Genomic DNA, 12855 nt, shown 5'->3' on the forward strand with positions numbered 1-12855 from the left:
GAGAAAATATGACATTGCATGTTAAATGTATGTATTTATCTTAATGTGCAGTATTCCATATATACATACTAGCAGTGATTTGTATGGACAGTGTAGACATTTGATACATTCTGTACAGATCATTGCAGGTATTGCTGAATACACTGCCAAATGTAAACATCTTCATAAATTCAGTCTCTTTGAGTGTATATAGCACAGCTGGATAATCATACTTTCAAGACAGAGATATCCAAATGGTATGAAAGCAAGGCCCTTTTTAATTTGTTAGGAGCCTGAGGATTCTACTGATTGCATATATTTGTTTTAATTTTATCAATAATAAATGCACACAGTCACATTTCTTATACTTGCATCTTCCTTGATATAGGAATGAAAGTTGTTGGCATTCATCAGCGATAGAAACCTGTAGTTGATCAGCATTATCCTCTTCATTTACAGGTTCATTCCAGGTCTCTGAAACGCTGCAGTTAAGACACTCTTGAAATATTTGTAGTAGTGATTATTTGAATGTGGGATCACACAATACTTTTTTCTCCTTCTCGTTTGAGAAGCGATTCTGCCTATAGTGCAGATGAGTATAAAGTGTCACAGATTATTTTTTAGATTTAATAAAGTGTGCTCTTCCTCATGGCATGTGCCCACTCAGGGTTACTACTTTACCTTGTCCTTATCTCATTCATGTAAGACTGTGTGGATGTTCCTAAGTCTTGCTTAAGTGCTTTGTGAAATTTGACTTAATGCTTAAATGCTTTGCAGAAGCAAGTGCTTAAATGTCTTCAGTGGGTTAAACATGAACTTAAGTGTTTTGCTGAATCAGGGCCGCAACTGTGAAAGTAACTGAATTTTTTACTGTTGTATATTTGGAAGCTGGGTTAATGTTGATCCAATATGAACAGGGCTTAAAATAGAAGTGTTGTGAAGATGGTCAGAGAAACTTCTATAAACTCAATTTTTATTTTAAAAGTAGAGTCTACAGAATCTCAGTGTAACTTTTTGGAAGTTAATTGAAGTTTTAACGCTCTAAATGCATATTTGTCTTGATACAGGCTGTAACACATAGATTAGGTGAGCTGATTTTTGTCCTTGCATATAGTAGGTAAATTTAAATAATTTATGACCTGCATAAATTCTCGAACAGAAGCTGATGAGTGAATTAAAAAAACATTTTAAAAGCAGCTAAATCTAAGAATGTTGAATGGCAGGGTCCATTTTGCAAATGCAAGTTTAATCTTAGTCATTCAGTCAGTGCCTAGGTACTGTGGTGATGGTTGTATTGGAAATCTCAGGGTAATGAAAAGGAAGACTTGTTAAAAAACTACTTTATAATCTAATTTCTTTTCACTTAATTCATGTTTTATTTTTGAAATTGCTACTATTATGAAGCCCAAACCCAGTAATTGTATAATTTACATTTTGGGAATCTTTCATATTGTGCTAGAATAGTCTTGTTTTAGCAACAAAAACAAAACCCTGCAATATTGTATAACTGGGTATTTTTTTTGTAAATGAAATATTTTCACATTTCATCCTTGCTCTTTCTCTCAAGTTGAGCCTCATTTGTCTGTAAATATATTGTATGGAACAGTGATGCTTAGACCGCGGTTTTCGAGCCACAGGTGGCTCTGTAAAGCGTCTTCTGCTGCACTTTGCAGCACGTGATATTAAAACTGTGTGATTTTAATTAATAACTGGTTAGGATGCTTTTACCATGTTATTAGCCAATTAAGTTATCAAGTTGCTCAAGTTATTAACTTATTTGCTGTGAGAATAATACAGTAACTAAATATTTCCCATCACACAGTTTAAATATGAATAGTGCTATAGTAAATGAAACAATAAATTTACACTACTGTGACTCTTTTTGGTAATGTTGATCACTAATTTGGCTCTTGAACCACTCAGATCTGAGTATCACTGGTATAGAACAAAGATTTGAGTGTTTCAAGAAAATCTGTTCATGAATTGAAGCACCACGAATACAAGCAAACTCAACTATTTGAGTGGGTTAGCTATAATTAAAAAATTTTAAGGAGAAGCTTTATTTTGGAATTTCTTTGCTGAAAAATGCCAAATAAAATATTCTCGTAGAATTACCTTCCTTCTCCTGTTTTTTGTTTTTGTTGTTTTTGTTTTTTTGGTCTCACTTTCCCATCCTTGTGTTTTGTTATTTCTTACCCCAACCTTTCCATTTCTTTCTCTTTCATTCCCTTTCCATTTTGGTGTGTGATATATCCTGGAATCCCTCCTTTTTTAATAATATTTAGTTGAGGAAGTATGGCTCTCTTCAGTCAGCTTTCCTAAAATCACAGAAATTTATGGCTGAAAGGGATCTCAAAGTCATGAAGTCCAGCCCCTTACACTGAGTAAGGATTAAGTAAATCTAGACCTTCCCTGACAGGATGTTGTCCAACTTGTTTTTAAAAATTTCTGTTGATAGGGATTCCACAACCTCTCTTCCAGAGCTTGACTACTTTATACTGTAGTTAGAAAGTTTTTCCTTCCTGCAGATTAAGCCCATGACTTCTTGTCCTACCTTCAATGGATATGGAGAACAATGGATCACCATCCTGTTCCTTAACATATTTGAAGACTGTTATCAGGTCTTCCCTCAGTCTTCTCCTAAGACTAAATTTGCCAGTTGTTTTAACCTTTCCTCCTTGGTCAAGTTTTCTAAACCTTATAGCATTTTTGTTGCTCTCCTTTGGACTCTCTCTAGTTTGTCTACATTTTTCCTAAAGTGTGGTGCCCGGAATCAGACCCAATACTGGACAACTGCCTCCCATGTCTTACATGCAACAGTCCTGTTAATACATCCCAGAAAATTAGCTTTTTTTTTAGAACTGCATCACATTGTTGACTGTCATTCAATTTGTGATCCATTCTAACCCCAAGATCCTTTTCAGCAATACTACCACTTAGCCAATTATTCCCCATTTTGAAATTGTGCATTTAATTTTTGTTCCTAAGTGAAGTGCTTTGCACTCGTCTTCAATGAATTTCATCTTGTTGATTTCAGACCTATCCTCCAGTTTGTCAAGGTACTTTTGAATTCTAATCCTGTTCTCCAAAATGTCCTTATAATCTATTATCTGCAGATTTTATAAGTATACTCTCTACTCCAGAATCCAAGTCATTTAGGAAAATATTGAATACTACTGGATCCAAGACTGATCCCTTTGGAGCTCCTTTTGATACACCATTCCAGTTTGACAGCAAACCACTGATAACTGCTCTTGGAGTATAGTCTTTTAACCAGTTGTTCACCTACCTTACAGTAAATTCATCTAGACTGCATTTCTTTTGTTTGCTTATGAGAATTCCATGTGGGACTATGGAATAAAATCAAGAGCTTTCATGTCTTCTGCTTTCCCCCTATTCACTTGGCCAGTAACCCTCTGAAAGAAGGAAATTAAGTTTTAATGTTCTTGGCGGATCCATCCTGGCTATTCCTTAAATTCCTATTATCCTCTAGGTCAGTGGTTTTCATCCTTTTTTCATTTGCAAATCCCTCAAATTTTGAATGGAGGTGTGGACCCCGAGGGGTTCATGGGCCACAGGTTGAAAACCACTGCTTTAGTTGCTTACAAATTGATTGTTTAATAATTTGTTTCAGTATCTTTCCAGGTATTGAAGTTAGGCTGACTGGTCTATAATTTCCTGAGTCCTCTTTGTTCCCCTTTTTGAAGACAGATGCTATATTTGTCCTTCTCCCGTCTCTGGGACCTCACTCGATGTCCATGAGTTCTTGAAGATAATTGCTAATGGTTCCAAGATTGCTTCAGATTAGATATTGGATTTGGATGATTAAAGAGTGATTCTGAGCATATATTTCCTCACAGTTTATATGTCCTGCCCCTGCAGACCTCCCAGCTCCTATTGGGACATGTAGTTTGGTTCTGAGGCCCTCCTAAACCCTGAATCACTGCTAGTGGAACGCCAGACCAACCATACTCTAGCTGCTTTTGGTTTCTCTCGTTTTGTGTTCTACTCCTTCTCCTCTTCATATCTGACCCCACTCCGGTGGTTTTTATCTTCTGTCTTCCTCACCTCTTGTGTTTTACTAACTTTAATCTGGTTCTCTTCTCCTCTTAATCATGCCTATGCTGCTCATGTTCTTGCTCAGCACTTCTGAACCATTGTAAAAAGAGACTGACGTATTCTTAGTCAGTTTCATTCTGCGGCTCCTGTTGAGCCATGGGTAAAATTTTTCAGAAGCACAAATACAATCTGGTACCCGGAAGAGGATTTTTCTCTTCTCTCCTCTTTACCAAGTGCACCCCATAGCATCAAAGGATAAGAACATCTGAACAAGTTTTTTCCACATTCTAGCAGCAGAGAGAAACCAAAGAGTTCATCAGTTTCATTTCTGTTGGTTCTGCCTGTGTCACGCTAGCCAGTTATTACATGTAGGAGCTTCAGCAGAGTGTGATCGTCCCTGTGGGAATGTTAGTGCATAGTGTATTGGAAAAACTGGGATACCCTCAGCCTTGCTCTGTTTCTAAACCCCTCTCATATGTTATGGCATCTGACAACTCAAGTTCTCAAGAATGTGCTCACTACAGCTATATGTGGTGAGTCCTTGTTAGGCTGGGGATACCTCTGGCTGATGAAAAAACAAGGGCCCTCTGCTAAGCTGACCTATTTAGGAGCGGGATAGATAAACAGACTGGTGTTCCTCCAGTGTATCCTGTGGGAATCTAGATACGTTTGGGATTGATTATCAAGGCTACAGTGGTAAGGAAGCTGCAATCTGTTATTGGGCACCTTAACTTTGTATGCTGAGCAGTGGCCACAGGGTCATTTTGGGCATTTTGCACGAGACTGTCAGCTGCCATTGGGAATATCAAAACCCAACCATTGTATAAGCTTAATGAAGAGGTGAAGGAGGATTTGAGGACTTGGGAACAGTTTCTGAATCATTTTAATGGAGTGTCTTTTTGAAGGGAGGAACGGATTATAGAGGCACAGTTATAGATCATTCGCTCTTACTTTTGATCCACATGAATAACTTAGTACTCAGCACCACGGTTAAAGCCCCTTCTTTACTCTCCACTGTAGATGACCTGCCGGTGCCTTCTTCTCTCAGTGCAAATGTGAAAGGCTAATGCCAAAGACCGCCTGGGAATGCATGTCCTCTGATGTCTGCAGGCACATCAGCAGTATACCATGACAATGTATTCAATCATAGCTGGTTCTCACCAACCCATCAAAATTACAACCTGGAACGTTACAACTCTTCACAGGTGTGGTTATCAGGTCACTGTCTCATGTGACCGTCTTGGCTTACCAATCTCAGGCCTAACGAAAGCAAGGCTGATAGATCACAGATGCCACAAGGTGGAAGATTCGTTACTTCTGTATTCCAGTAGCCCCAATCATTTACAAGGGGTAGCATTACTACTTTGAGGCAAAGCCAAGTCCTTCTTGATAACCTGGATGCCTGGGTCTTCTCTGCTACTTATTGCACATCTTAAACATTGGCACGGTCACCTCACTATCATAGTAGTCTATGCGCTGACAGAGAAATCTGTTGATTTCAGTCAAAGACCTTTTCTATGATCAATTGGAATTTCTAGTACACACCATCCGTCCACATGACAATTTCGTGATTTCGGGCAACCTAAATGCAGGTACTGGCTACCTGCGAATTGGGCTTGAACAGGTCATTGGCCATTACAGTTCAGGTACACTCAACTATAAGCTGCTTTCTCACCTTCTGCGCTTCTCAGAATCTTTCGATTCTTGGGTCATGGTTCACATGGCAATGCATACACCAGATGTCATGGATCTCTCACGATGGCATCAATCAGAAGGAGTTGGACCACATCATCATACGTGACAGGTATCTCTTCAACTCCTGTAGAGTATATTGTGGTGCAGAATGTTCCGCGAAAACAGATCACCACCCACTGGTTGACTGCATGGCTTTGACGCTCTCACTAGCGAGTAAGCCCTCTGCGATGAGGAAAAAGTTTGACATTGCTGCACTTCTCTGTGGGCCAGGTTTAGCCAACAGGTTTTGTATCAACATCAGAAATAGATTCTCGGCTCTAGCTGACTTGCCAGATTATGTTGAGGTTGCCTGGTCTCTGGTGGAGGGTGGAGGTGAACAATCTGCTGAGCAGACGATTGGCTATTGGGCACCTAGCACTCTGACCATGGTTATCAAAGGAGGCCTTCCAGAGAGTTAAATTGAAGGCTGCATTCCATCAGTGTGGCGATAAGCACACTTGTACTCAGCTGAAGTGAAAGTTCAACACCCTGGCACTCTGGGATCTTGAGGCATATTATAACCAAGTAGCAGATGATGATGAATTTGGCTTAGCCCGGGATGACTTAAAACTGGCATTCCACATGATTAGCAACCTCAGCGGTCTAGAGGTAGTTACTATGAAAGGCATCTTGAACGACAGCCAAGGCCATCCAAGTAATTTGGATGACATCCTTTCTCGCTGGGTGGAACATTATCACAGTGCCCTGAATCACCCTCCAGTTGCCGCTTGTTCAGAGCTGGATGTTTTGGCAGTCACTGTGGTTTCAGACCCAGATGCTTGTACTGATGAACCAGCGTTGGATGAAGTGTGCCATCCGTTAACTGAAAACGGACACTCAGCCAACACTGATGCCATTCTCCGAGAGCTGCTAAAATGTGCTAATGACTCTTTAGCGGAATCACTTCTGATGTGGAGAACTGGAACTTTGCCAACTGCCTGGAAGCACGGTATTGTGATCTCATTTCATAAGGGCAAGAGACCACACAGTGAATGTCAGAGCTACAGCCCAATCACCTTGTTGTCCATGCCAGAGAAGGTGTTTGTGCATGTTCTGCTGGCGCGTTTGGAGCCCCTGCTACATCAGACGTGTTGCCCCCAACACTCAGGCTTTCCAGGGGACAGGTTCAATTAGACGTCATTTTGGTCCTCTGCTTGTTGTCAGAGATACATGATGAGTTCAAGAGGCCCCTATGTGTAGCGTATGTCAATCTTAAGGCTTCATTTGATTCAGTTGACCAAGTCACACTATGAAAGGCCTTAAAGGAGGTAGGTTTCCGAAATGCTCTGCTGGACTTGATTAGCATACTGCATAATAGAACCACTGCCCATGTACATTTGGGGAATTGGATGTTGGCACCTTTTAAATCAGTATCTGGTGTCAGGAAGGGCTGCGTCTTGGCCCCTGCACTCTTTCATTTGTTGGGCAGTGGATTTTGTAATACAGTATTCTGTCAGTTCCGTAGGCATTAAGATTGGTGATCTCTCACTCTCAGAGCTTGACTATGCCAGTGACGACGTTCTTCTAGTACAGAGCCCCGACAGGTTTCGTGAGGCACTCCAGCAAATGGAGGAGGAGTTGGCTACGGTTGGCCTCCATGTTTTGTGGTCAAAGACAAAGCTGTAAAATCTAGGACCAAGTCCACTGTGACTCCAATTTCTTTGAATAATGAAACTGTTGAAACAGGCCCCGGTTTTTGCTATTAGGGGTCTATGCTAACCAGTTCATTCCAGCTATCACATGGAGATTCTCCATCAGATGGGTATCACAGCATCTGCCGTGGGGCATTTACAATGAGTATGGACTCAACATCAGCTCAGCATGACAACCCAGTTTAAGATCTATTTGAGCTGTATCCTTTCGATACTGTTGTATGGTTGTGTCAAGGTTTTTTCCCCCACTTTGAACTTTAGGGTACAAAAAGTGGGGACCTGCATGCTTTTAAGCTTAATTACTAGCTTAAATCTAGTATGCTGCCACCAGCCAAAATTTAGTGTCTGGCACACTTTCTGTTCCCCCAAAACCTTCCCTGGGGAACCCAGATCCAAACCCCTTGGGTCTTAAAACAAGGAGAAATTAACCATCCTCCTCCTTTTCCCCCCAGACTTTCCCCTCCCTTGGTTGCCTTGAGAAGCTTCACACCGATCCAAACTCCTTGGATCTTAAAACAAGGAGGAATTAACCATCTCCCCTCCTTTCCCCCCCACCAATCCCTGGTGAATTCAGACTCAATCCCTTGGATTTTAAAACAAGGAAAAATCAATCATGTTCTTAAAAAGAAAACTTTTAATTAAAGAAAGAAAAGGTAAAAATTATCTCTGTAAAATCAGGATGGAAAATGCTTTACAGGGTACTCAGATTCATATAGACCAGAGACACCCCCCCGCACCACAGCCTTAGATTCGAAGTTACAGCAAATAGAGGTAAAAATCCTTCCAGCAAAAAGACACATTTACAAGTTAAGAAAACAAACATAAGACTAATCCGCCTTGCCTGGCTATTACTTACAATTTTGAAACATGAAAGACTGATTCAGAAAGATTGGGAAAGCCTGGGTGTACATCTGGTCCCTCTTAGCCCCAGGAGCGAACAATGAACAAAAAAAAAACAACGCAAACAAAGACTTCCCTCCACCAAGATTTAAAAATATCTTGTCCTCCTATTGGTCCTCCAGTCAGGTGTCAGCCAGGTTTACTGAGCTTCTAAATCCTTTACAGGTATAAGAGACATTAACCCTTAACCATCTGTTTGACAGGTTGCGAAACAGGACACTGCGTGGCTCAGACTGGGCAAAGCTGGAGGCTTTCCACACAAAATGCCAACATTGTATATTGGGCATAAAGTGGAATGACTTAATTTGTAATGCAGATGTTTACGGTTGCTCCAGTCTACAGATTACTGGGCCCGTTGTCCTCAGACTGTCCTACACTTTTTGGACTTGTCACAAGAATGCCACAAGACATTCCCATAACTACTGTTCTCGAATGGCTTGTAACATCTGGGATAAAATTCCACCAACTAGGGTGTGTCGGTGGCCCAGAGGCAGACCCCCTATTACATCAGTTCATCAAGTCTGTTCCGATGTTGGACTCTCAGGCTGTCAAGCCCTTACAGTTGCACAGGAATGGACCAAATAGTGAATGATCACTACAGCTAACTGTTCCACTAAATGTTGAAGAAGAAGAATAATTATAGATTCATTCAGATGCATCAGGAGGAATAAGTTTGGAGGAATTCTGCTGAGGTGGGTGGTGTGCCCAGAAGGGCCCGCAGATTGGATACAGAAATATGTAGTAAAGAATATAACGTTCCTGGAATTCTTTCCCATTTTGGTAGCTATAAAGTGTTTGGGGAACAGATTTTGCAAACAAAAGTGCATTTTTGGAGTGACAACATGCAATGGTGCATATTCTCAATTGCCAGTCCTTCCGATTACCTAAGGCTCTGAAGTTGGTAAGAGCTTTTGTACTACAATCTTTAAATCTTGACATATGGTTTTCCGCCAAACCTGTTTCCAGGATCAATAATGAAATAGCTGATGCATTGTCATGATTTCAGGTGGATGAATTTCAGGACCTGGCATATTGACCCAACAAGGAGCCAGAATGGATGCCAATAGCATTCTGAAATCTTGGCATATGATGGAATAGTACAGAGATTGGTAGCACCACAGCCGTTTAGGGCTGATGGCAAGAGTTTTTAACAATTTTGTGCAATTTCAGAGGAGGAGGAGGGCCTGTCAATGATATGACTTATTCTGGAAGATCTGAAACTTCAGTACATTGTGTCTGGCAACCTGTGGGCTGGCATCTCTGGTCCCTTCTCAGGCCTTACATTTGCCAGTAGAATAAGGGGTTACCCAGATCATTGTAGTGGGTTCTTAGTTTGGAGCTTTTTAGTAGCGTAGCCTCAAAACATGGGCCCCAGAGAGGATTGCTGTGGTCCAATCACTGTTCAGACGCTTGGGGATTTGGTGCAAGTTCTCACCCAAATATGCAGAAGTAGACAGGAGTCAGCCTTGTTCAAGACTGCATTCCTTGTAGTTTTTTGGAACTTTTAGAATAAGTGAGCTAGCACTTGGGTCAGTGAGGGATACTTTGAAATGGGCTTTGGAGTGGAGGAATTTACACTGGAAGGTACAATCAGTTATCTTGATCCTGAGGATATTGAAAACCATACAGGGGATGAGGTGAGTCCATCATACTACAGGAGGGGAGTGAGGCCAGAATTTGCCCACTAAGGACTTAAAGAGAGAAGAGACCAATTGGAGAGGGGCCCCTCTTGATTCTTGGTGACGGAAGGCCCCTCGCAAAATACCAACTTGTTAGTTTTCAGAAGAGGGCTTTTAGAGTTTACATAACTGGTGCTTAATTTGGTCTCCACTCATTCCAGAGCAATGACATTCAAATGCATATGGGACATATGTGAGACCCGAGGTAGAGAATCTGAACTAATTTTACTGTTTCCAATTTCAGAATCATGCAAATGAACCAAGCAAACAGTAGTGTGGATCTGTAGGTACAATAGTGTATACCGGATGCACAAGTGGGCTTTCAGATCATCTGGCAGTTCACATCTGTGTCTAAGTAGGGTGGTAGTCCTGAGCTAATGTGGATGATAGAGCATGCTATGGGAACAGTTGATGCTCCTTGTACGCTCTTTGGCAGCCCAGGAGCAGAAACTGATTGCAGTTATTGTTCTCTTCGTTGAAACTATTTGTGAAGGTGTAAGGGAGTTGAATTGATGCTCAGAGTTAAGGGTGATGTGGTGCAGATCCAGGAGTTTTTCCCTGGGGTGACAATTATTTGGTCTCATATGTTGCAACATAGGATATAGAAGGGGGCCATGAATCCTCCTTCGGTCAATATAATGGGGAGGTATGTGAATTGGGAGGTGGCTAAATTCATATGTAACCAAGGCAGTTTGATGATTTCTCATTGGGACATATCTTAGTGGCATCTGAATTATTCAGGGAAAATTGAGTACACTTGTTTCTCTAATATTAAGGGAGGAATCAGTCAATATCTAGGAGCCTGCCAGGGACAGGGTGAGAGGAGGTAGCCAAGCATACGTGTACTCGTTATGTAAGGGATATGGTTATTGGATAAAATGGATTGGAAAAGGATTTGAAGGGAAGCATGAAGGGGCTCCTAAGTCTGCTACAGTGTGGAGGTGACCACCCTCTTTTTTTTTTCTTTTCCCCCTTAAAGCTGATAGAGTAGGGAGTGGCCCTCCCTCCTTTCATAGCCCCATTTTATCTCATGTGAGGGGAGGATGGTGGGGGTCCAGCAGCAGAATGGCTGGAAGCAGGTTGGACATTAGGTGGATATGATTAGGGAAATGCCTGCATTGTACTACTTTTTGCCAGGTACTTGAAAATATTTTAAGTGAATAAACTTGCGGCCTAATTAAACCATATCCATAGCCGCCTGTGTTTCTTCTGGCATGGCTGGACAATGTTCTGGTTTCTCTTTTGTTTCTTATTTCCCTTTTCCATTGGCTTGGTAGCTGCTCTTCAAATTCTCCCCGCTGAGAGACTCCTGATTTGTTCATTCGAGACTTTCTTTTTAAAGCAGGATGATATGATGGCTAGATTTTGTATTTTAATAAAATACATGTTGATATGGCTCACTGTATAACAGTTAAAACAGTTTGAGTTAGTAATTGAATGTTGTTACATATACACATCATTGTATGTATACATGAATGCCAAGGTGTATATGATTTATCTGCAACAATTTTATGGTAATAGAATGTTAAATATATTGTCAAGTCTAATATATGGTATACTAGTCCAGTGTAAATTCAGGACTTCTATTTAAAAAAACACAGAACTCTTTAAAACTTTGGAAGTATCTGAGTTAATTTTTTTTAAAGCATCGTAGTCCATTGGGCTGCCAAGAAGAAAACTATGGTAAGTTGCATCTATAAAATCAGCAGATGTTCAAGATTTTGAGTATTTGCGTAGTTTGTCAAGTCAGTAGTTCTGCATACACTAAGTGTCAACTGATCAGTACTTAACATCGCTATACATCACATCTTTACACAATATATGTATCTAGTGCCTTGTGTATTCTTTGTATTTGTGTACAGTGTCTATTGTGCTACACTGTTGGTTTGTAGAATGTTCTGTGGTGATGTTCCTGGGTGCTCAGTGCTTTTGAAAATCAGGCCATGTATTTAGGTGCCTGATATAGCCTTATGAGTCTAGCTTTTAGGCCCTCATTTTTGACAGTCTTGACCAAGTCAACCGGCACAGTAGTGCTAACACTTATTAAAGTGGCATATCTTGTTTAAAGTGCATGGTAAGAGTGTGATGGGAAACACAGAAAGGTGGAAGATGTGTACCCTTACACAGTGAGGCAGTGATATATTTCATTGCTCTTCTTGCTAAACTGCAAAATACTAAAGAATTCAGATTATTCGATTTTTTTTTTAAAGCGCAAGTTTGCCAAGCAAACATATTCTTTCTTTGTCCAGAGGAAAAATATTTAATTATATATAATATATATATATATATATATATATATATATATATATATTCATTCATTCTTGTATGTATACCTTCCTACTAGTTTTCCTTAGGCACTACTAATGCTGAACCAAACTAGTTCACTAAAAAGCTACTTCTGCTAAACTACTTAGAGAGATGATCTAGTTCTCTTAGGCTATTAATGAACTTCCATCACTTGCATGTTAGGATGTTCTCTGGAATGCCTGATTTCTCTCACTTTTAATGCAATGATTTGTGACTTTTGTTTCTCATCTTTCCTGTCTGTTTGACTCTTGTGTTTGTGCTTTCCACTTCACAGGCATGCAGTATGGTGGATATATTAATAATCAAGCTAGCTCTGCACCAGCTCCCTTGTCATCAAGTTCAGATGATGAGGAAGAGGATGAGGAGGATGAGGAAGCAGGTCTGCTTTAGCTTTACACTAGTATATTGCTTTTTTTCTACCCAAGTTTTGTATTCATATTTCCACCTCCTTGATTATTAAAATTAAACATTTAAATCCAAAAGTAGTTGCAAGTTTTCAGACAACTAGCAAGCTAAGGGAAAATTTACAACTCTTGTATGAATGT

The 12855-nt window shown here is 40.4% G+C and overlaps 1 protein-coding gene across 3 annotated transcripts in view; it reads left to right on the forward strand.

Annotated features, from left to right (window-relative positions):
• The window catches only part of SEC24B (SEC24 homolog B, COPII coat complex component), a 100359-nt gene that overhangs the window by 23727 nt on the left and 63777 nt on the right, over positions 1-12855 (forward strand). For 2 of the 3 annotated variants that reach the window (XM_030564570.1, XM_030564571.1), the window contains exon 4: positions 12585-12689. The exons of the other annotated variant lie outside the window; for it this stretch is intronic. In XM_030564570.1, coding sequence (XP_030420430.1) covers positions 12585-12689 — 105 coding nt within the window. The remainder of the gene's footprint in view (positions 1-12584; positions 12690-12855) is intronic. 3 annotated transcript variants of the gene reach the window in all.

Source organism: Gopherus evgoodei, chromosome 5 (genome assembly GCF_007399415.2).
Source record: "Gopherus evgoodei ecotype Sinaloan lineage chromosome 5, rGopEvg1_v1.p, whole genome shotgun sequence".
Classification (NCBI taxonomy): domain Eukaryota; kingdom Metazoa; phylum Chordata; order Testudines; family Testudinidae; genus Gopherus; species Gopherus evgoodei.